This window comes from Podarcis gaigeae (assembly GCF_964106915.1).
Source record: "Podarcis gaigeae genome assembly, chromosome: 1".
Classification (NCBI taxonomy): Eukaryota; Metazoa; Chordata; class Lepidosauria; order Squamata; family Lacertidae; genus Podarcis; species Podarcis gaigeae.
Window position 1 is genome coordinate 116,762,800 of NC_139678.1, and position 21,823 is coordinate 116,784,622.

Here is a 21,823-nt window from a genome sequence, read left to right on the forward strand (position 1 = left end):
TTGCTCAATTATTAAACCCTATAAATGGGGGATATAATAAAGTCTTGGGAAATCAGCAAGTTTTGAAGTTCAGCGATGCATACTTCCTATATTAATGGTGCTTGAATTATAGGTTTGCAACCTTACCATTTTCATTTCAGTCTGAACTCACAAAGCAGCAAAATTATTTTAAAATTGAGTTGAAAATGCTTGAAGATGAATTACTGACACGCCTTTCAGCAGCCGAGAGTAATTTCCTTGGGGATACCCTTTTGGTAGAGAGACTGGAAACAACAAAACACACAGCGGCAGAAATAGAAATTAAGGTAAAATGATCAACATGAAGTAATCACAGCCTACAACAACCATAGTCATGGAACAACGCAAAAGCAACTTTAAAATATATCTGTAAAGTCATTATAACATTCCCCCCCCCCCCTCAACCCACTTACGCAGTTCTTAATGTTTTCTTTTGGGATTTAATGAAAGTTGTAATCTGCCATAATTACATTTATATAATCTATAGCACAGAATGTATATAAAGCACTGTGTTGTAAAATTCCTGTGCAAATTATACAGTGATCACTTACAAATGAGTAAGCTTTAGTTAGAGGGAAATATTTTACTGCATTCTAAACAAAAGCTATAAAACAAAGGGAATTTAGGCAAAGTGTCGACTCTTTCCATTCTTTTTTTTTACACTGCATTTATAACTTTCAGTTGGAAATCAAATGTACTTTGGGTTCCTTTGTTTATCAGAAATATTACCTGTTAGCACTATTTCTCAAGAGCCTAAGTTTTTTTCCCCTCCAAGCTACAATTAAACTGAGACCATGCATTACAATAAAAAATAAAAAATAATGTTTGCTGTTGCTAGACAATAAACTTGGCATACTAAGTAAAAACGCAAGAGGTGGGGGGGGGGATAAAAGATTACAGTGGTACCTCGGGTTACATACGCTTCAGGTTACATACACTTCAGGTTACAGACTCCGCTAACCCAGAAATAGTGCTTCAGGTTAAGAACTTTACTTCAGGATGAGAACAGAAATCGTGCTCCAGCGGCGCGGCAGCAGCAGGAGGCCCCATTAGCTAAAGTGGTGCTTCAGGTTAAGAACAGTTTCAGGTTAAGTACGGACCTCCGGAACGAATTAAGTACTTAACCCGAGGTACCACTGTATTGGAACCAAATGCAGGTGAAGAGAATGTCTTCAGTTTCTGGCTCTCATTAAAACTGTCAACACCAACAGCGATTGTGTGCCAACAAGGGCAGGGAAGACACTACAAAACGAGGGGCTGCAGGTGAACATGAAAGCAATAAAAGTGTGATTCTAGTACTATGGTTTGAAATTAATTTCAGTCATTCTGATGCACATCAGTGAATATTTGGTGCTGTCATAAAACGTAAGAATAGCAGCATGGTTAAGAAACCACTGCATTTTTTAAAAAGTTGGCAACCACTTTGAATCGCATCTCTTTCTACCAGTGTCATGCAATTGCCAGTCTCATGGTAGAATAAATTTGACATACAAGTGGCAGTGTGTTATATCTAGAAATGGAATGTCCTATATACGGCTTTTATTAGGGTTGGGTGCTTGTGTAACAAGATATGGCTGCTCCCCTCTGCAGCCCTCTGCGTGCCCAAGGAATTTGCTTTTATGTAATTATGTGAGCAAAATAAATATTATAAGTCCAGCCTTGTACTTCCCTATCACCTCTAAGGATATAGTGTCAGCTGGTCTAAACTGGAACTTGGGCCTCCTTGAATAATAATAATAATAATAATAATAATAATAATAATAATAATATTTATACCCTACCCATCTGACTGGGTTGCTTCCAACATATACAGAAACATAATAAAACATTAAACTTTAAAAAACTTCCCTAAAAAAGGCTGCCTTTAGATGTCTTCTAAAATTTGTATAGTTACTTATCTCCTTGGCTTGGGAGTTGCATAACTTCATACCCACCAGAATTTTTCTGATGAAAATAGGGACATCCTACCATACCTTCCAACATTTATCTGATCGAAATAGGAACATCCTAAAGCAGCGGTTCTCAACCTGTGGGTCCCCAGATGTTGTTGGACTACAACTCCCATCATCCCTGAGCTCTGGCCTTGCTAGCTAGGGGTGATGGGAGTTGTAATTCTGGGGACCCACAGGTTGAGAAAGGCTGTCTTAAAGAAAAGCGGGCTGTTCCGAGATAAAATCAGAAACTGGGATGGCTTCTCTAAATCCAGGACTGTTGCTGGAAAATTGGGATACTTAGAGGGTCTAACCTAGTCAGACTTACTACTAGCTCCCTCCCTTCCCTTCCCTTCCCTTCCCTTCCCTTCCCTTCCCTTCCCTTCCCTTCCCTTCCCTTCCCTGTCTTATTCCTTCCCAACAGATTCTCATACAGAGGTTCTCTAGACACGTTTCTCCACATGTCTTGCTCTCCCAAATAACTGCATTAATTCTTTGCTCATACCAAAATCCTTTACTTCCACTATGTTCTCTTCTACCTTGGACGGTATTCTGAAAAATGGTACTCTATTTCTCTTGTCTTCCAAATGCCACCCAGTCAGTTGTTTTTAACCTATAGGTTCAAAGGAGTGCAGTAAAAAATGATATCACTCATTGTTCTGAATTCTGGGGTGCCAGCTACACCCCTTGCCTTCATACTTGTTGTCCCCTCCTCAGTACCAGCAAGTTCTGAGTTTCATCATATTAACTATCTGATGATTTGTAGGGTTTTGGGGTGGGTGTTTTTTTTTAACTACAACCAACTGGTTGTATGTTCCAGGTTATGGAAGCCAACATCAATGAAGTCAAGATCAACGAGGCCCGTGAGCATTACCGCCCAGTAGCAGCAAGAGCCTCGCTTCTCTACTTCCTCATGGATGAGCTGAAGAAAATCAATCCAATGTATCAGTTCTCACTCAAGGTTACTATTCAGGAAGAAATCAATATGTTGTTTTTTTGTGCCACCGTTTTAATCTAGCATCACTATTGGCTTACAAGCTTGTCTGTCTCCCCTCACAGGCATTTAATGTCGTATTTCACAAAGCGGTGCAACGAGCAGAACCTTCCAACAATGTGAAAGAGAGGGTCAACAACCTGATCGACTGTGTAACCTACTCTACTTTTATTTATATCAGTCGCGGGCTATTTGAGAGAGACAAGCTTACTGTCACGGCCCAAGTAGCTTTCCAGGTAGGCTGGTTTTCTTAGGCAGCGTGCAGACAATAGAAGAAGTCAGAGCCACTGTCGTCCATGCTGCGATGGAGGGACGGACCTGTGGTCCTCTAAATGTTGTTGGCCTCCAAGTCCCATCAACCCAGCTAGCATGGATGGTGGTCATGGGATTTGTAGTCCAGCTGCTTCTGAAGGGCCCTATTTCCCCATCCCAGGTGCACATGGCTATTTTGGAATGTATTTCTGATCCCAAGCCTTTTAAGAGTGTAGGGCAGGGGTCAGCAACCTTTTTCAGCTGTGGGCCGGTCCACTGTCCCTCAGACCATGTGGTGGGCCGGACCATTTGGGGGGGGATGAACAAATTCCTATGCCCCACAAATAACCCAGAGATGCATTTTAAATAAAAGCACATGTTCTACTCATGTAAAAACACCAGGCAGGCCCCACAAATAACCCAGAGGTGCATTTTTAATAAAAGGACACATTCTACTCATGTAAAAACACACTGATTCCCAGACTGTCTGCGGGCCGGATTGAGAACGCGATTGGCCAGCCCCTGGGCCTTAGGTTGCCTACCCCTGGTGTGGGGTGTCTCGTGACCCAGTACTGCTAGCCATACAGGACAACAAATCTTCTATCTCCTTCACACCGGTGCATTGACTTACCTCACTGAGCCAGTGTGGTGTAGTGGTTAAGAGCGGTAGACTGGTAATCTGGTGAGCCGGGTTCGCTTCCCCGCTCCTCCATATGCAGCTGCTGGGTGACCTTGGGCTAGTCACACTTCTCTGAAGTTTCTCAGCCTCACTCACCTCACAGAGTGTTTGTTGTGGGGGAGGAAGGGAAAGGAGAATGTTAGCCGCTTTGAGACTCCTCAGGGTAGTGATAAAGCAGGATATCAAATCCAAACACTTCGTACCTTAACTAAGGTACCTGTCAGCATTTCTACTTCTTACACACTTTGGACAGTAAAATCTTTTTGTGCTCAAGGCTGCTATTCAGGCTTATTTCTATCATGGGCCCTGGTCTCCTGACCAAAGTTTTTTTCCACAGCTTTTGGGGTGATCACCTTCACCATGCATGCAGAGGAGTCGTTCCCCCCCCCCCCAATTGAGCTCACTAACAGTAAACAAACACATTTATGAGATTTAGGTGCACATCAGCATAGCTATACCTCACCGCCATGGGGCTCGCAGAATCAGAGTTATGCAACACAGAGAACTTTTGCAAGTTAGCAAGTATAATGCCTCCTTCTTTTTGGCCATGCTGCATCTGCTATTGTTGTGCACTGAATAAATTTGGACCTGCTTTCCATATATATTTTTCTGTAGCACGGAGGCAGCTGATCCCAGCCCTTTTATTGCGTATTATTTATCTTTTGACCAGAGAGCTAGCTAATGCTCATAGATGCCTTAGATCATGCTATAATCTTTCCCCCTTCTATTATCTAATACTGAATATAAATCAAACACATGCCATGTTAAGGTTAGGAACAGATGGCACTTCTGTTACACGAAGAAGAAATGGGGGTGAAAGAGCAGAAAAGTTGGTGGGGAACCTAAAAAAAACCTTCCCTTTTTAGCTTACCAGGATCCATTGTGTCACCCTCTTGTTATTACACTTAGCTGCAACTCCGTATTGTTATAGAAGAGATGTCACAAGCTGAAGAAAAAGATGCTGCCCTTAAAATCCTTTGCTGGGTTTTAGCAGGGTTTCTTTGCATCCCAACAAAACAGCAGGAAGTATTAGAAAATGCCGGCAAGGTATCACAGTCAAAGTCCTCCCCACTTCCTCAGATAGATTTAACTGCAGTCCTATAATGACATGGGTGCCTTCCTTTAATAATAATAATAATAATAATTTAAACACGCTTATCTGTGTGCCTAGGATAATAAAGCTGTCTCGAGAGAGTCCCTTTAGAACCCTGAGATTAACGCTAGAAAGGAGCTTTTGCTGAAATTCCTTCAAGGCCACTCAAATATTCAGTGTTTACTGCTCACAAAATATTTGCTGTTTATGTCTCATTCTTTCTCTCCAGCTTTCCCTCTCCCCTCAAAACATTTTAAAGGAAATGACTGGTGTCGTTTTTTTAAAGAAACAGCAATTCCTTCACCCATGCTCAGTGTACACCTTCTGTCATGGCCACCACAGCCCTTCCCGCAAATGGCTTGTGTCATGATAGATTTGAATTCGGAGATGAAAGCAACAGTACTCTGAATAGTCTAATTTGTTTGAAGGAAATAAAGCTCTTGTAAGGCATTCCCAAGAGTATCCTCCTCCCTGCGACTGTTTTTTCCCCTCCTCTTCTTTTTCCTTTTTGAAGCAGTGTGTAATCTGGTGCATTTCAAAAGCGAAGCATCTCCTATTCAGAAGTAGCTGCGGAAGTCTTGCTTGCTTTTCCCGGGAACAATAAAATTCGTCATAAATGCCCCTCTGCCCCTTCCATGTCCCCATTCCATTTGTTTCAAAGGGCAGCTGCACTCAGCAGCCAATCATCGCATTCCGTTCATTTTCCATTTTGATTGCTGGTATTTGTGCAGCTACTTTGCCTCTCCTCAACACGTTCCAAAAGTACGGTACGTTGCAAATGTTGATGCAGAAATGATGTTGCCCTTTCATGGAGCACTTTTTGAAAATGAACAAACCACCGAAGAGCATTTAGGAGGCTGGTCTTGCTTTGTAATAGTGGAGAGTTGCCACCAGAAACTTTTGCTTGCTTTGAATAATTCTTCAAAATGCTGCAGTCAGAAAAAGAAAAGAAAGTTATTGAACATGACTGGATCTGAGCTATAAATACAGAAGATAAAGCGAGAAAGCACCAATGCAAACTTAGAAGAAACCTCTAAATCAGTGTTTCCCAACCTTGTGCCTCCAGATGTTTTTGGCCTACAACTCCCATCATCCCTGACCACTGGTCTTGCTAGCTAGGGATGATGGGAGTTGTAGGCCAAAAACATCTGGAGGCACAAGGTTGGGAAACACTGCTCTAAATGATTAGAGAGCATTGGAGACCTCTAGATGCATGATGTCATCATCATCATCATCATCATTATTATTATTTTCAAATTGGATCATCCTTGGCACTGTAAAGACAAAACACTCCATGCTCTGTAGCTCCCCAGATACTCTCAAATCGCATTGCAAAAGAAGATTTAGATGGTGTAGGGCACAAAATATATTTTGTGGTAACACTGAAGAAGATTTTATTTGAAATATATGGGGCCTAATGAATAATATTCTCCACACCTAGAGCTTTGCTGAGCTATAATAATACCTTTATTGTCATTGTACAACCTGTCTTTCTGTCCTTTTTATAGTATCCCAAAGTGTCACATTGGCTTTAGCCAGTGAGGTCCAATAAGAAAGGCTCTTTTTCTTTACAGATGCCTTACCTACATTCCAGCATATTTACAAGGATGCTCCATCATCCCTTCTTCTATACTCTCAATGCAATGCATCAGTCTATAACAGGCATAGGCAAACTCGTCCCTCCAGATTTTTTGAGACTACAATTCCCATCATCCCTGACCACTGGTCCTGTTAGCTAGGGATGATGGGAGTTGTAGTCCCAAAACATCTGGAGGGCCGAGTTTGCCTATGCCTGGTCTGTAATGTGGCCACGCTAGGAAGACTGGGTTCTGCTCTTCTCACTGTATCTCAAGGATGATATTGCCGAATGGGAAAGGTTTAAGAAAATGAAAGCAAAATTATCACGGGTCTGGAACAACTCCCCTGTGAGGAAGGCTCGGAACAAGTAGGACTTTCCAATTTAGAAAAAAAAAAAAAGACAACCAAAGGATGTTGGTTCGTAAAATTATGCATTATGTAGAGAAAGTAGGCAAAAGGATGTTTTTCTCCTGCTTTTTCTCGTGGTACTAGAACTCAGGATTATACAATGAATCTGAATGTTGGGAGATTGCGGATGGATGAAAGGAGGCGTTTCTTCACCCAATGCATAATTAGACTATGGTGTTCACTCCCACAAGATGTAGGGATGTGGTAATAATGGGTAGTACAAGTGGGGAGAGTGCTGGGTGCTAATTACCGTATTTTTTGCTCTACAAGACTCACTTTTTCCCTCCTAAAAAGTAAGGGGAAATGTATGTGCGTCGTATGGAGCAAATGCAGGCTGCACAGCTATCCCAGAAGCCAGAACAGCAAGAGGGATTGCTGCTTTCACTGCGCAGCGATCCCCTTGCTGTTCTGGCTTCTGAGATTCAGAATATTTTTTTCCTGTTTTCCTCCTCCAAAAACTAGGTGTGTCTTGTGGTCTGGTGTGTCTTATAGAGCGAAAAATACGGTATGTCCTGCTTTTTATGGGCTTCCCATTGACATCTGGCTAGCCACTGTGAAAACAGTAGGCTGGACTAGATTAACCTTGGCCTGATCCTGCAGAGTTCTTTTTAAATTCTTAACCCACAGGCTTATGAGTCAACACTATCCCCTCACCTATCTTCTCATAAATTCCTTACATCACCTGATCTTTAAAGTAACCCTTTGCCCGAACGATAATACAATCCTGCTTTACCTCTGTTTTCTGTTCCATCCTCTGAGGATCATGCTAGTTATCAGTCACGTCTTTAGCTCTTGCAAGACTGGTATTTTTAAAAATAAATGACCAAGGGTGGGGAAAAACCAAGGTGTTATGTACTGAGTTGAATAGGAGCCAAAAGGCAGCAGTCTGATTGGTCCTAGAACAATAGGATTCAGAATGCAGCAGTCTGATTGGTCCTAGAACAATAGGGTCCAGAATGCAGCAGTCTGATTGGTCAACAGGAGCCACCCAATCCAGCTCCAGGTGGAAGGGAATCCACAACCTGATTGGCCTACAGGAGAATCCCGGAATTAGCCAATCACGTGGGGCCCATTATGTAAATAATGTATATAAAGCAGAGATTCTGGGGAAACTTCCATTCCTCCTCACCACTATGAGCTGAATAAAGAGCATGAAATCCACTCTTGACTCCGAGTATATTTCACAGACTGAGGCCATGGGGTGGGGTGGGGTGGGGTAGTACCTTTAACCCTTTGTTCCCACTGTGGCAGAATCGGAATCCCCCTGCAGCAAGTGCCTGTTATTTGTAGTGGAAGGAAAGTTCCCATAGGCTTGGGCAGATTCCCATTGGGACCACAGCAGGGACAAAGGATTAATGTTTTCTCCTTTCCTCCATGCTAGCCTTCCCATTGTACATCAGCTATTCATTAAAAAAAAAAAATCAGCCACTCAAGGGCTAAAAATGTGAATAATGTTGTATCTGAGGCCAATTTTATATGGTACTTTGCCTAGCATGGAAACAATTAAGCAACATAGATAAAATATAGTGCGTAGCACACTTCTGAGATGTTTGGAGATACTTGAGAAGCTTCACGTCCATTTTAAACTGGCCTCCCCCTCCCCCCGATGTTTTCTCTGACTTTAAAAAAAACCCCAAAACTTTTCTCATTATTTGTTTTTAGCTCTTGCTTATGAATAAGGAGATTGATGCCCGTGACCTAGATTTCCTTCTGAGATTTAATATTGACCACAGTTATAGCAGCCCTTTGGATTTCCTCTCCAATTCCACCTGGAGCGCAATTAAGGTGCAGTACGCATGGAACTCGAAATATTTTGCATATTTTGAAGGGTGGGAGAGCTTTGCCAGTGTTTTTACAAAAACACTCAATGCCTTTGGCTCTCATTTAGACAATGAGCTTCATGGATGAATTTCGTGGCTTGGATAAAGACATAGAAGGATCTCCAAAACGATGGAAAAAAGTGGTGGAGTCAGAATGTCCTGAGAAAGAGAAGTTTCCACAAGAATGGAAGACCAAAAGTTCCCTCCAGAAACTGATTATGATGAGAGCCTTGAGGCCAGATCGGATGACTTACGCTGTCAGGTTAGATTATGTATACTAACTGTTAGAATGCATTAGGAGCAGATCTGTGGGCTGGGCTTGATTTTGAGCAAAAGCAAGACATGATGAAATGCTGTGCTGTTGAGAGAATGTCTTTCTTTATAGCTTGGAAATGCTATTTTCCCCCCGAGGCATGATTAGCTGCAACTCCTCATTGCAGGAACTTCGTTGAGGAGAAACTTGGGAGCAAATATGTGGAGGGACGTAAGACTGACTTTGCAAAATTGTTTCAAGAGAGCGGGCCTGCTCTGCCAATAATTTTCATTTTATCTCCCGGAGTTGACCCCCTGAAAGATGTGGAATCTTTAGGTAAGGCTGTTTATTTTCATTTGTTAAGCGAACATCTTTATTACTGTGTGAGAACTTGGGACTACTGGCTCTGTTACAGCAGCACCACAAAAAGCAAACTTTCATAACAGTGTAGGAACATAGGAAGTTGCCTTGCACTGAGTCCGACCGCTGAGTTCTTCTAGCTCAGCCTTGTCCTCGTTGGCTAGCACTCCAGGGTACAAGCAAGAACTGTTTTCTAGCCTTACCTAGAGACAGTGAGTACCAAACTGAGACTTTCTGCATTTACCCCAACACTAGCTATGCACCACTACTGCTGCCTCCACCACTCCTGCAATGGTTTTATGGAATGGGGAATACATTTACTGGGACAGAGCCATGGCCAGTCCCAGCTCTCTGGGATCTCAAATCTCCACTTGTCCATGAAGCTCACTGGGTGACCTTGGCCCAGGCACCATCTCTTAGCCTAACCTACCTTAGCCACACCTAGCCAGTGTGGTGAAGTGGTTAAGAGCGGTAGACTCGTAATCTGGAGAACCGGGTTCGCGTCTCCGCTCCTCCACATGCAGCTGCTGGGTGACCTTGGGCCAGTCACACTTCTCTGAAGTCTCTCAGCCCCACTCACCTCACAGAGTGTTTGTTGTGGGGGAGGAAGGGAAAGGAGAATGTTGGCTGCTTTGAGACTCCTTTGGGTAGTGATAAAACAGGATATCAAATCCGAAATGGTGAGGAGAACCATGTTGCTCCACCAGGCATTTCGCCTTGCCTCTGCCATTGATGGAGCCGGTGCCGCACAATTTATGTGAACAGGTTCTGCAGTGCGCACACATGCTGTGCTCACATTGCCACAGAATATTGAGAAGCCCTGGCCCCTTCCTTGAAAATTTGGGGGACCCTTGACCCCCAGATGGCATCCAGCCCACACCTCAAAAATCCCCCCATGGCACCCCGTGCACCACCCTAAGCTTCTTGGAAGATAAAGGTGGCATGTCAATGTAACTGATAAATAAAATAAATAATAATATTTGGGGGAAATTGCCTTGCAATAACCTGTGCCTTGTTAGGCAAAATTGCATGCAGACATGTATGTAAGGATAAGGTAAAGGTAAAGGTACCCCTGCCCGTACGGGCCAGTCTTGACAGACTCTGGGGTTGTGCGCCCATCTCACTCTATAGGCCGGGGGCCAGCGCTGTCCGGAGACACTTCCGGGTCACGTGGCCAGCGTGACATCGCTGCTCTGGCGAGCCAGAGCCGCACACGGAAACGCCGTTTACCTTCCTGCTGGTAAGCGGTCCCTATTTATCTACTTGCACCCGGAGGTGCTTTCGAACTGCTAGGTTGGCAGGCGCTGGGACCGAGCAGCGGGAGCGCACCCCGCCGCAGGGATTCGAACCGCCGACCTTTCGATTGGCAAGTCCTAGGCGCTGAGGCTTTAACCCACAGCGCCACCTGCGTCCCTTGTATGTAAGGATAAACGTGCACTAAACGGCAGTTAAGGACTAAAAAAATATCTTGCCAGCCGGGGTTGAGAATGTAAAGAACTGAATAGTGGAGAAATGAGAGAAACCGAAATGGTCAGATTCTCCCATCTGGATGGAAAGCTGATTTAGGTGTAAAGTGTCAGATTCAGACTGGAGGGGGATATGGAGGGGAGCATCTTTCAAGGAGCTATCAGCATCAATAAGGGCAGGCGAAGGCAAACTCGGCCCTCCAGATGTTTTGGGACTACAACTCCCATCATCCCTAGCTAAGAGGACCAGTGGTCAGGGATGATGGGAGTTGTAGTCCCAAAAACACATGGAGGGCTGAGTTTGCCTATGCCTGAGTAAGGGTGACAGCACTGCTCCTATGTAATGAAATTTTGAGACCTGATCTCTTTTTAAGCATAGTTCTGGGGGGAAAACCCTTCTTATCCATCCATATGAGTGTCAAGGTATTGCAGCAGAAATTGATGATAATCCTCCTGGCAGCCAGTATGAAGATATCCTGCGGCTGGAAGGCATCCTAAAAGCTGTCTTTGCAAAGCGGGCAGTCTTGCCTTCATCACCTGGCACTGGCTGCATTGAAGCTGCATGGTTTCCATTTATATCTTTTAAAAACGCTGGTGCTGATGGTAATAGGCCACCATCTGCTCATGACTCGTTCTGGAAGGATGCAATAGCATAGCAGAGATTTGTACCCGCATAAACCTGATGTCTTGTCAGTGCTGGTTTGCACTTTCAAAGGTACACAAGTTATGTCTTTATGCCAATCACCTACAGAATGTAAATGCTGTATTTGTTGTGGGTAGTGTTTATGGTTTATATTTTAACATTTATTTGGTTTTTGTTGTGTGTTTTTTTAAAGCACATTAAAATATTTGATGTTTGCACTAAATTTGCTTTTCTTTACCTATAATGCAGTTTTGTACAAACAGGATACCTTCCTTGATTTTAGTTTTGCATAATTTAGGCACTTACCTTAGTGTACCGGTGACCACAATGGGGCTTACTTCTAAGGAGGCATGTATAGGATTGCAATGTTAGATAGACGTCGATATTTAAATTTGCCATGCAGAACGTATATGTTTGGCCTTGTACATTAACACCATTTATTTCCATGGTTTTCACTGTGCACACAGTGATATTGTATCCATAGAAGCATGCCCTCACTTCAGTGTGTTGGAGAAGGCAACACATATGTACTTTTTAAAATCCTTATGAAGTCTAAGGAGTTGTCTTATGCTACTAAGGCAGGGCATTGGTCTGTTGAAGTATTATCTACTTCAGAGATTTCTGGGCTCCAGCCACCATGACCAATGATCAAGCATAATGGGGAGTTGTATTCCAATGGTCTCTGAAGGGCATCATGACGTTTACTCAGGCCACAACCCTCTACAGTCTGAGAGGAACCAGGGACTGAACCTCGGACCTTTTTGCATGTAAATCACTGAACTATGGACCCTGCTCTTTCTCAAAGTGATATCTGAAGGCGTTTCTCCGTCCCCATCGTTCAGTCTGGACACTGAGGTCCAACTCTGAGGGCCTTCTAGTGGTTCCCTCCCTGCGAGAAGTGAGGTTACAGGGAACCAGGCAGAGGGCCTTCTCGGCAGTGGTGTCCACCTGTGAACTGGCCGCCAATCAGATGTCAAACTGATAAACAACTATTTGACTTTTAGAAGACATCTGAAGGCAGCCATCAGTTCAGGGAAGTTTTTAATGCTTGATGTTTTATTGTGTTTTTTAATATTTTGTTGGGAGCCACCCAGTCAGATGGGCAGCATAATAATAATAATAATAATAATAATAATAATAATAATAATACATATTGTATAATCGTGTCATCATGTTACTGTGTCCAGCAACAAGCAAAAGGCTGAGCCTTCTGACGTTTAGAAGTTAGAAAATTGTGGCGTTAACATAGAAGAAGCGATTGAGCTCGATCGGAAACACTCCTGTGGGCTGTGGGAAGCATGGATTGCAACAGACCTGTGTGTGCACGCGCACACAGAGAGCGTCTTAGAATAAGGGGTGGGGGTTTAGTTACATTCTCCTCTGTGCAACATAATATTTTTTTTCCAAAAAGCACATGCTCTCTCGCATTTCCCGGGGCTGCATTGTTCTGTTTAGGGAGCAAGCTTGGCTTTACCATTGATTCGGGGAAGCTTCAGAACGTGTCTCTGGGTCAAGGGCAGGAGGTCATAGCTGAGATGGCTCTGGAAAAGGCATCGAAAGAAGGGCACTGGGTTATCCTCCAAGTAAGTCTAATCCCTTCATTGCACCGATTTTGCAATATAGTGCTGTCCGTTGGTTTAAAAATAATGTATGCACAGCTGTAGCAGCTTCCTCTTAAGGCTCTTCTCCAAACAAGGGCGCATGGCTGGGGAGGGAACTTATCACTTAACCTTTAGGTGTGTATATTTGCATAGCCTATAGTAGCATTAATTTCAGTATTAAAATACGAGCAACTGCAGCAACTGCTTTGTGTGGCAGGGACAGTTATCAATATACTTTCTCTAACATTCCCTATCTGATTTACTAATTTTTTATTATATATATATATATATATATATATATATATATATATATATATGCTTTCGTAGATTTTCACGGGTACAGGAATGCAGGTTTTGGTGTCCTCGGGTGTCTTCCCGTGTAAAAGTTGGGGTGTCTAGGCGACGTTTCGACGAGGTCTCACTTCAGGCTTTAGCCTGAAGATGACGAGTGAGACCTCGTCGAAACGTCGCCTAGACACCCCAACTTTTACACGGGAAGACACCCGAGGACACCAAAACCTGCATATATATATATATATATATACACACACACACACACACTCCCTTAGTTAATATATGTGTAGAAGAATGTATTGTTACTCTTTATAATCAGATGAATAGAGACAAACAGAGAAGATTGCGGTCATTATTGTGCTAAATAGACGGATTTGAGGTCTTGTGGTGGGGTGGGTTTCTTTCATTATTTTTTTAGCGCCCTCAAAATATTGTGCTTCGGCAAACTGCTTTGTTTGGCTCGTTATCAATAAAATGTTTCATATTTCAAATCAATAGCTCACTGGGAAGCCTCTTTTCTTCTTCCCTGTAGAATATTCATCTTGTTGCAAAGTGGCTTGACACATTAGAGGAATTACTGGAGAAGCACAGTGAAGGAAGTCATTCAGCCTATCGTGTTTATATGAGTGTTGAACCTGCCCCCACCCCCAAAGAGCATGTAATTCCACAGGGAATCTTGGAAAACTCTATTAAAATAACCAATGAGCCACCAACCGGGATGCTGGCTAATCTTCACGCTGCATTGGATAATTTTGACCAGGCAAGTAAAAATATCACTTGAATGGATCAGCCACACAAAAATTAGATTATTAAACATATTATTTTGAAACCACATGATTGTTGAAGAGAGCTGCTGCAGATTATAAAATGGAGTATACCCTCACTCTCTTCAATAGTGTTGGAAAACCTAGATTGACAAATTTATTTACAAAAATAGTTCTCTGGCATAAATGCATGCATATACCTACTGTGTGCAGCTAAGTACTGCCATTGGTCTAAACTGCTCTTGAAAAATTATTCTTTGCAAGGTGGGCTATACTATTTGTGCAATGTTTTGTAAATTACTGGTACTCTGTTGCTGAGAGTGTAGCAGCAGCTTGACATAGTTTATTTGAATTCACAGTAGAGACCTTGACAGAAAATATCCGACCATGAAAACTATATGAAGAAATAAAGCTTGGGCTGCATATATATATATATATGGTTCTTTTTCCTTCTTGGGAACTTCCCTGGCTTTTTTCTGGCCCACGCAGGACCAGTCTAGTTAGCCTTGTTGAAGACTTGACGTTTTCATCCCCAGAAAAGTTTTTGAGTTTCTGCTGAAATGAGGCTGCATTTTAATGTTGTATTTTAATCTTGTTTTTTAAGTTGTATTTCAATCAATTGTTTTATATCTGGTGTTAGCCACCCTGAGCCCGGTCTTGGCTGGGGAGGGTGGGGTATAAATAAAATTTATTATTATTGTTGTTATTATTTTCTTTTGGCATTAAAATATCAACGTATAGACAAGCCAAACAACGCAACGCACACTTGAGTCACCAGCAGCAGCTAACTGGCATTTCCTTCGAGATGTTAGACCAGGATAGTTGACCTACAGATTTTGTTATAACTGTACCAATTGCTGAATTTATTTTTCTGAAATAGCTATTCTTCTTTTTAAGGGTTTTCAGGGTTGAAGAGATTTCCTTAGCTATATTTTGTGCTCGCATGATAACATTTAAGTAGGCTTCTTGGGAAAAAGTGAAATAGTTGCTGCGTGTGTGTGAGAGAGAAAATGCCATGATCTATAAACTAAAAGAGCAAATATTTTGTGCCTGTCGTTTGTCAGTAAAGTCATTCAGGTCCATTCTTTCAGCTGTCAGAAATGTGTTGTCTATGCCCTGACACAGGGTCTCTTTCAGAAGAGGCGGGGAAGAAGAAACATTCATCTATCTGCTTTCTTTTGTGCAGAACATTCTTGACCAGTGTACCCGTGAGCAGGAATTTAAGGCAATTCTCTTTCCACTGTGCTACTTCCACGCCTGTGTGGCTGAGCGGCGGAAATTCGGACCTCAGGGCTGGAACAGGAAATACCCTTTCAACAACGGGGACCTTACAATTTCGGTCCACGTTCTGTACAATTACCTAGAAGGGAACTCACAGGTAGGGTGGCATTTAATCAAACCCACTTAAGAATCATCCCTTTGGTTAACTCTTGGCCCCCCTGCACATATGCAGCGCTCAGGTGGTTATTGTCTATGTTGCAGTGTGGTTTTTAAGGACAATTAGCACATCGTATGCCTTTTGTGAGCGTGGCAGACAGAATGCTGGCAGTTTCGTGACATATTGTTCTGAATCTGGCGACTGAGGCAAATTTGGTGTTCGCTGAGGAAGGCAGTTGTGGCACTAACTCCAGTCTGCTTTCTGCCTTCGCAGTTTGGCTTGTGTCCCTTCTTGATTCCTCGCTTTAACATCTTGAGTATGTTTAAAGAAAAGAAAAAAATCCCCACCTTATTGGTCCTCAGGTACCCTGGGAAGATCTACGTTACTTGTTTGGAGAGATTATGTATGGCGGTCATATTACAGACGATTGGGATAGGCGGCTGTGCTGTACTTACCTGGAAGAATATATGCAACCCTATCAGGTAATAAGAGCTTTAGCGATTGCACAATGTGTTTCCTGAGTTAGAGCTCCCCCTACTGGAAGCAGATCCTTTTTTCCCCCTCCCCAAAGTATGTATACTCTTTGCTTAATCACTGCATTGATCAAAGAATATCTTCCTCCTCGTCCTTATTTATGACGGTAGACAAACAAGGGTGATAATGTGCAAATTTAGGTTCCTCGCAGTATCTGACACTCAAAACAAATCTGCTTTGTAATCTTACACCAGCGCTAAAAGCAAAGTTACTTTGCAATGTTTGTTTACCATTCATTTCTTTTACTGTGTGGTGAAAGAACAGCTTTTCCTACTGTAGCATAACATTCACCTATATATTGTAGCACTCATGCTAACATCTGAAATAACCATGTATTTTAGATTGGTCATTTTATGAGCTGTCCATTAATTAAACATTGGTCCCCCCCCCAACCTAGATAATATCTCAGGACATGAAACAGGAATGCCTAGCTCTTCCCTGTTCACATAATTCCAAACTGCAATGATCAGCTGATTGCTCCGTTGTGATCACAGAGACATAATTACATTATTATATGGAAGCAAGCATATAAAGGGATATTGTCATTATTAATTATCATCTCAACTGATCAGTTCTTAGGTTTCAGCTTTGCTGGAGACTAGTAATCAAAGCATCACCGTTATGAACCTAAAAAAATGGGATCACTTCGTGCTTTTGCACCAAAGTCTGGGAGTCAGGTTTCTCTTCAAATTAGTGTACTCTTTCTTTTTTTTACCTACCTTATGATGGGGTGATTCATTTCTGTACTGTAGTTTCTTTTGCTTTCAAGCACTGAGGATTAACAGACTTCGATTTAAATTCTGGAGAAACATTGCCATCCCCTCCACAACCTCAGATAAGGTGACAGGTAATTTTATTGTGCAAGATGCCTTACATTTTTTCATGGTAGAAAAAGTCCCGATCTCTCGATCAAATCTTGCAAAGACGGGGGGCAGTTAATTTAATTCGATAACATTGCATCAAAATCTTCTGTTTTGTTATTTTAATCTAAAACAATTTATGCTCTAATTGCATTTCTTGGCCTCGTGGCCCTAAGGTTCCGATCCAATGTATTGTCTACATGGCATTGCTGGGAAGAAGAAAATGTATAATTTGGATCATTTACTTATTGTAAAAATGATGTGGAAAAAAATTCATTCTTAGCCCCTTGTTTTTGTTTCTGGCCATAAGAAAAGAAAAGAAAAAGAATACCTGTGATGAAAGCAAAACATGTTCTAGCCACAGTATATGTGCAGTCTCACATCACTTCGTATAGTCATGGTTTCTCCCAAAGAATCCTGGGAACCGCAGTATGTGGAGGTCGCTGGGAGTTATTAAGATGTCTCTATTCCCACCCCACCCCCACAGCTCACAGAGTTCCCTGGAAAGAGGCATTGATTGTTAAATCACTCTGAGAATTATGCCCTGCAAGTGTCAGAGAGAGAGAGAGGGAGCGCCGAATAGTGCCTGTTCTGCTTATGCAATAGTAGTAAACAGCCTCGGTCCAGTATACCTGAAGGAGTGTCTCCACCTGCATCGTTCTGCCCGGACACTGAGGTCCAGCGCCGAGGGCCTTCTGGCAGTTCCCTCGCTGTGAGAAGCCAAGTTACAGGGAACCAGGCAGAGGGCCTTCTCGGTAGTGGCACCCGCCCTGTGGAACGCCCTCCCACCAGATGTCAAAGAGAAAAATAACTACCAAACTTTTTGAAGACATCTGAAGGCAGCCCTGTTTAGGGAAGCTTTTAATGTTTAATAGGTTGTTGTATTTTAGTGTTTTGTTGGAAGCCACCCAGCCAGGGGGACCCAGCCACATGGCAGGGTATAATTTATTATTATTATTATTATTATTATTATTATTATTATTATTATTATTAGTTCTTCTCCCTCTCCTCCCACTTGCAACCCCCCAGGTACCCATCAAATGTGCTGCCCTGGGGGAGAGGAAATCCCCCTGACTGCGTGGAAGACCACTCATGCAATGTTGGCTTCCCCTCAAAATTGTTCATAAAATGGTTACTTTTTCTAAAAACACCAAATGGTGGATTTTTGAAAAATACTGCAACCCCTTTTTCTTTTTTCTGTGACTCTGATTCAAATAAGCACACACTCCTCTTGGCTGGGGCTGGAGGTGGGGGGAGATGGACGTGTGCCTTCATCTTGGATGCTGTGCCTAATTAGAGTGCCCAGTTACACATTGCCAAAAATGAAGGACTGCATCACCGAAAGGGACAAAATTTGCATGAAATTTGCACGTGCTAATTTCTATTTCTATTTCAAATAGACAACATTATGAAATAGAAGGCAAGCAGGACACCTGAACACCCTATGTCTGTTTGGGTTCTCAAGGCAAGCTTAGCAGGGTTGCCATTTTCCACTCCAGCTTCACTAGAACTCTGGGTAAAAAAGAAGAAACCACATTCGTCTAAGGGAGCAACCAATCTGTTGCTGGTGATATACAGTAGCACCTCAGGTTACAGACGCTTCAGGTTACAGACTCCACTAACCCAGAAATATTACCTCAGGTTAAGAACTTTGCTTCAGGATGAGAACAGAAATCATGCAGCAGCAGTGCAGCGGCAGCAGGAGGCCCCATTAGCTAAAGTGGTGCTTCAGGTTAAGAACAGACCTCCAGAGCGAATTATGTTCTTAACCTGAGGTACCACTGTATAGACTAATTCAGGGGTCGGCAACCTAAGGCCCATGGGCCACAAGCGGCCCACGGGGGTCGTTTAACCGGCCCCCGAACCACCCCCGAACCGAGTTGGCCACTCGGCGAGTCCCCGCGCGCTGCACTAAACCGGCACAGCGCGGCACGGGGACTCGCTTCCACGGCACCAGAAATTGCATCTGCACAGACGCAGATGCCAGAAATCGCGGGCACACACACTCGCGATCCGGCCCACGGAGGGATCTCTGCTGGAGTGAACCGGCCCAGGCGAGGTAAACTTTGCTGACCCCTGGACTAATTCTTAAAGCTATTTGCTAACAAGTAGGGCATCGTATCAGCTATCACCTTTCCTTGTGTATCGGAGTCCTGCTTTCACAATATACCTGCTTCTTTATCCAATATCCATTATAATCCTTAAGATTTACCGAACATTCCTTATTATTCATATGCTGCCCCCTAATAATAATAATAATAATAATAATAATAATAATAAATTTATTATTTATACCCCGCCCATCTGGCTGAGTTTCCCCAGCCACTCTGGGCGGCTCCCAATCAAGTGTTAAAAACAATACAGCATTAAATATTAAAAACTTCCCTAAACAGGGCTGCCTTCAGACATCTTTTAAAGATAGGATAGCTGCTTATTTCCTTCACATCTGAAGGGAGGGCGTTCCACAGGGTGGGTGCCACAACCGAGAAGGCCCTCTGCCTGGTTCCCTGTAACTTGGCTTCTCGCAATGAGGGAACCGCCAGAAGGCCCTCAGCCCTGGATCTCAGTGTCCGGGCTGAACGATGGGGGTGGAGACGCTCCTTCAGGTATACAGGACCGAGATTGTTTAGGGCTTCAAAGGTCAGCACCAACACTTTGAATTGTGCTCGGAAACGTACCAATGCAGTACTAAAGCCAGGTTGTTTAAGAAAGACATTCATGTGTTAAAACACTTCCAGTGACAGATATGCCTAAGTTATAAACCTGAGAGTTTTCCCGAAAGCATCAGCTGCCAGAATGAAAGTTGGAAGCAATGGGTTTGGGATTTTAACACACTTTGTTTTAATTTCATCCTTTTAAAAAATATGTGTGTTTTTTTTAGAAACGGAGAAGTTTAAACACTTGAATGAAAACCAAAATGCACAACCCTTTAATAGAAGTCCTACATTTTTGAAAAAATATATTTTTATTAAGCTTTACATAATAAATTTAAATTCAAACACATCCTTCACCTCCTCATTTAGGATTCTCTGAATTTCTCTGCCTTTCCATGGTGTCCATTATCAATCTTTTCCCCCCCCATCTGCTTATCTTATTTTCTCTGATTTGTTAAAAAAAATAAAATACCAGCAATCCATTTTCCCATAGCTGGTCGTACATTACAAGCAGTACTCGAATCCTGCCAAAGTTTTTAGTTGTTTACAGTGTTCTCTTAAGTACATTATAATTTTTCCCATTCCTTCTTAAAATTTTTCTCTTCCTTGTTTCTTATTTTCCCAGTCAGTTACCCCATTTCGGCCTAGTCCATCATCTTCATCAGCCATTCCTCTCTGGTTGGAACTTTATCTTCTTTCTATCTCTGGGCCAGTAATATCCTCGCAGCTGTTGTTGCGTACATGAATAGTCGTTTCTGCTCCCTTGGAATCTTTCTAGGCTTTCTCGCTTGCCCTCTCCCCTTTTCCCCAGGGAAAATCCACTCTTTAACTCTAAATCATCTGCAAAATACCTGATTGCTGTTTGCACCAATTGAGCCACCAATAAGCTGTTTTCCCCAGGGGGGAAAGCAGCAGGACAAGAGCAAGAGTGGTTCAGCCTTAAGTGAGGGGACTTAATAAAATCCAAAAGCCACGCCCCCGGCTCCCCACAAATCATGGTCCTCCCATAGCCTTCTAAAAGCAATAGTTAAGAGGACTGTCACAATAAATAAGTATACAACTCCCTAACCCATACCCTGTCTGCGACTGTCTGGATGTGGGGGAGTGGTGGCAGGTTCTTCTAGGTTTTCTCTAGGAAAGACTCAGAAGAGGAAGGCTCTGAGCCAGGGACATGGTGGTGGGACACAGAAGACACATCAGTGGATGGAGGCTGAACAAGCAACAGGCTTGAGTGAGAGAGAGGAAGAAGAGGCAGAAAGCACTGCAGACAGAGGATAGGCAGCTGAGGAGGAGGTGTGGTGGGCAGCCGAGGCTGCAACGGGTTCACAGGAGCCTGCTGGTCCTACTGTATCCTCCTCCCTTGTTTTCAAGGGCATGTAGCAAAGCAGAGAGCGCAGGGGGCCCCTCCCCAACGGAGTTTAAGATTGCTGGGGAAACAGCCGGACACGGAGGAGACTTCAGGGGAAGTGAGAGGCGCAGATGGTCAGTTCTGGCAGCTGCTTTACAGTTTCTCTGTTTGTGTTCCTTGAATAAAGAGTAAACTTTACTGCTCACCTGCTGACCTGCAGCGGAACCGGTTCTGATATACTCTCTGTCCCAGGGCCGTCTTTAGCAGATGCGGCACCGGGGTGCAAATATTCGCCCAGTGCCCCCAAATTACCACGGATAGTGTTGGGGTAGCCATAGCTGCACACTGCCAGCCATCTGGGGGGGTGCAACTCTCCCCCATGCCTCTGTGCCCCTCTCAAGCCTCCTCGGGAGGAGAGTGATCCCTGCAGAGGCTTGGGAGGGAAGCTGCATTCCCACCAGCCTTATGGTTGCCAGGGCGCAGCTGGCGGGCGTGCAGGGAAAGGGGAGGTTACTGGCAAAGCCGCGCAGTTTCCCCACTTGCTGGGGCGCCCCTGAGAGGCTGGCGCCCTGGCGCAATGCACCACTAAGCCCTATGGAAAAGCCGGCTCTGCTCTGTCCCCACCCCCTGTAATTTGTGCATCTATGCGCTGATCCATACTTCCTTTTGTGCCATGTTTCAAGACACAGGTCCACACTTTAAAGTTCTTTGTCTGAATCCCTTTTTTTGTTTGCCTCTGGCGCTTCTCTGGCACAAAACCTGAACTGCCATTTGTTCCAATTCTGCTTTAAAGAGCTGGTTTTCCTGGGAAGAGAGGTGGACCTATGCTTAGAAAGTGTGGTGCAAAAGGTAAACGTGGACGACCCCTAGGTTGCTCTACAGCTGATTTGGGATT

The 21,823-nt window shown here is 43.5% G+C and overlaps 1 protein-coding gene across 1 annotated transcript in view; it reads left to right on the forward strand.

Annotated features, from left to right (window-relative positions):
* Window positions 1-21,823, forward strand: part of LOC310833208 (dynein axonemal heavy chain 11-like) — a 217,438-nt gene that overhangs the window by 171,902 nt on the left and 23,713 nt on the right. The window contains exons 58-67 of the mRNA XM_083715704.1: window positions 141-305; window positions 2,770-2,910; window positions 3,009-3,179; window positions 8,616-8,738; window positions 8,842-9,035; window positions 9,214-9,362; window positions 12,951-13,078; window positions 13,923-14,150; window positions 15,341-15,532; window positions 15,895-16,014. Coding sequence (XP_083571830.1) covers window positions 141-305; window positions 2,770-2,910; window positions 3,009-3,179; window positions 8,616-8,738; window positions 8,842-9,035; window positions 9,214-9,362; window positions 12,951-13,078; window positions 13,923-14,150; window positions 15,341-15,532; window positions 15,895-16,014 — 1,611 coding nt within the window. The remainder of the gene's footprint in view (window positions 1-140; window positions 306-2,769; window positions 2,911-3,008; window positions 3,180-8,615; window positions 8,739-8,841; window positions 9,036-9,213; window positions 9,363-12,950; window positions 13,079-13,922; window positions 14,151-15,340; window positions 15,533-15,894; window positions 16,015-21,823) is intronic.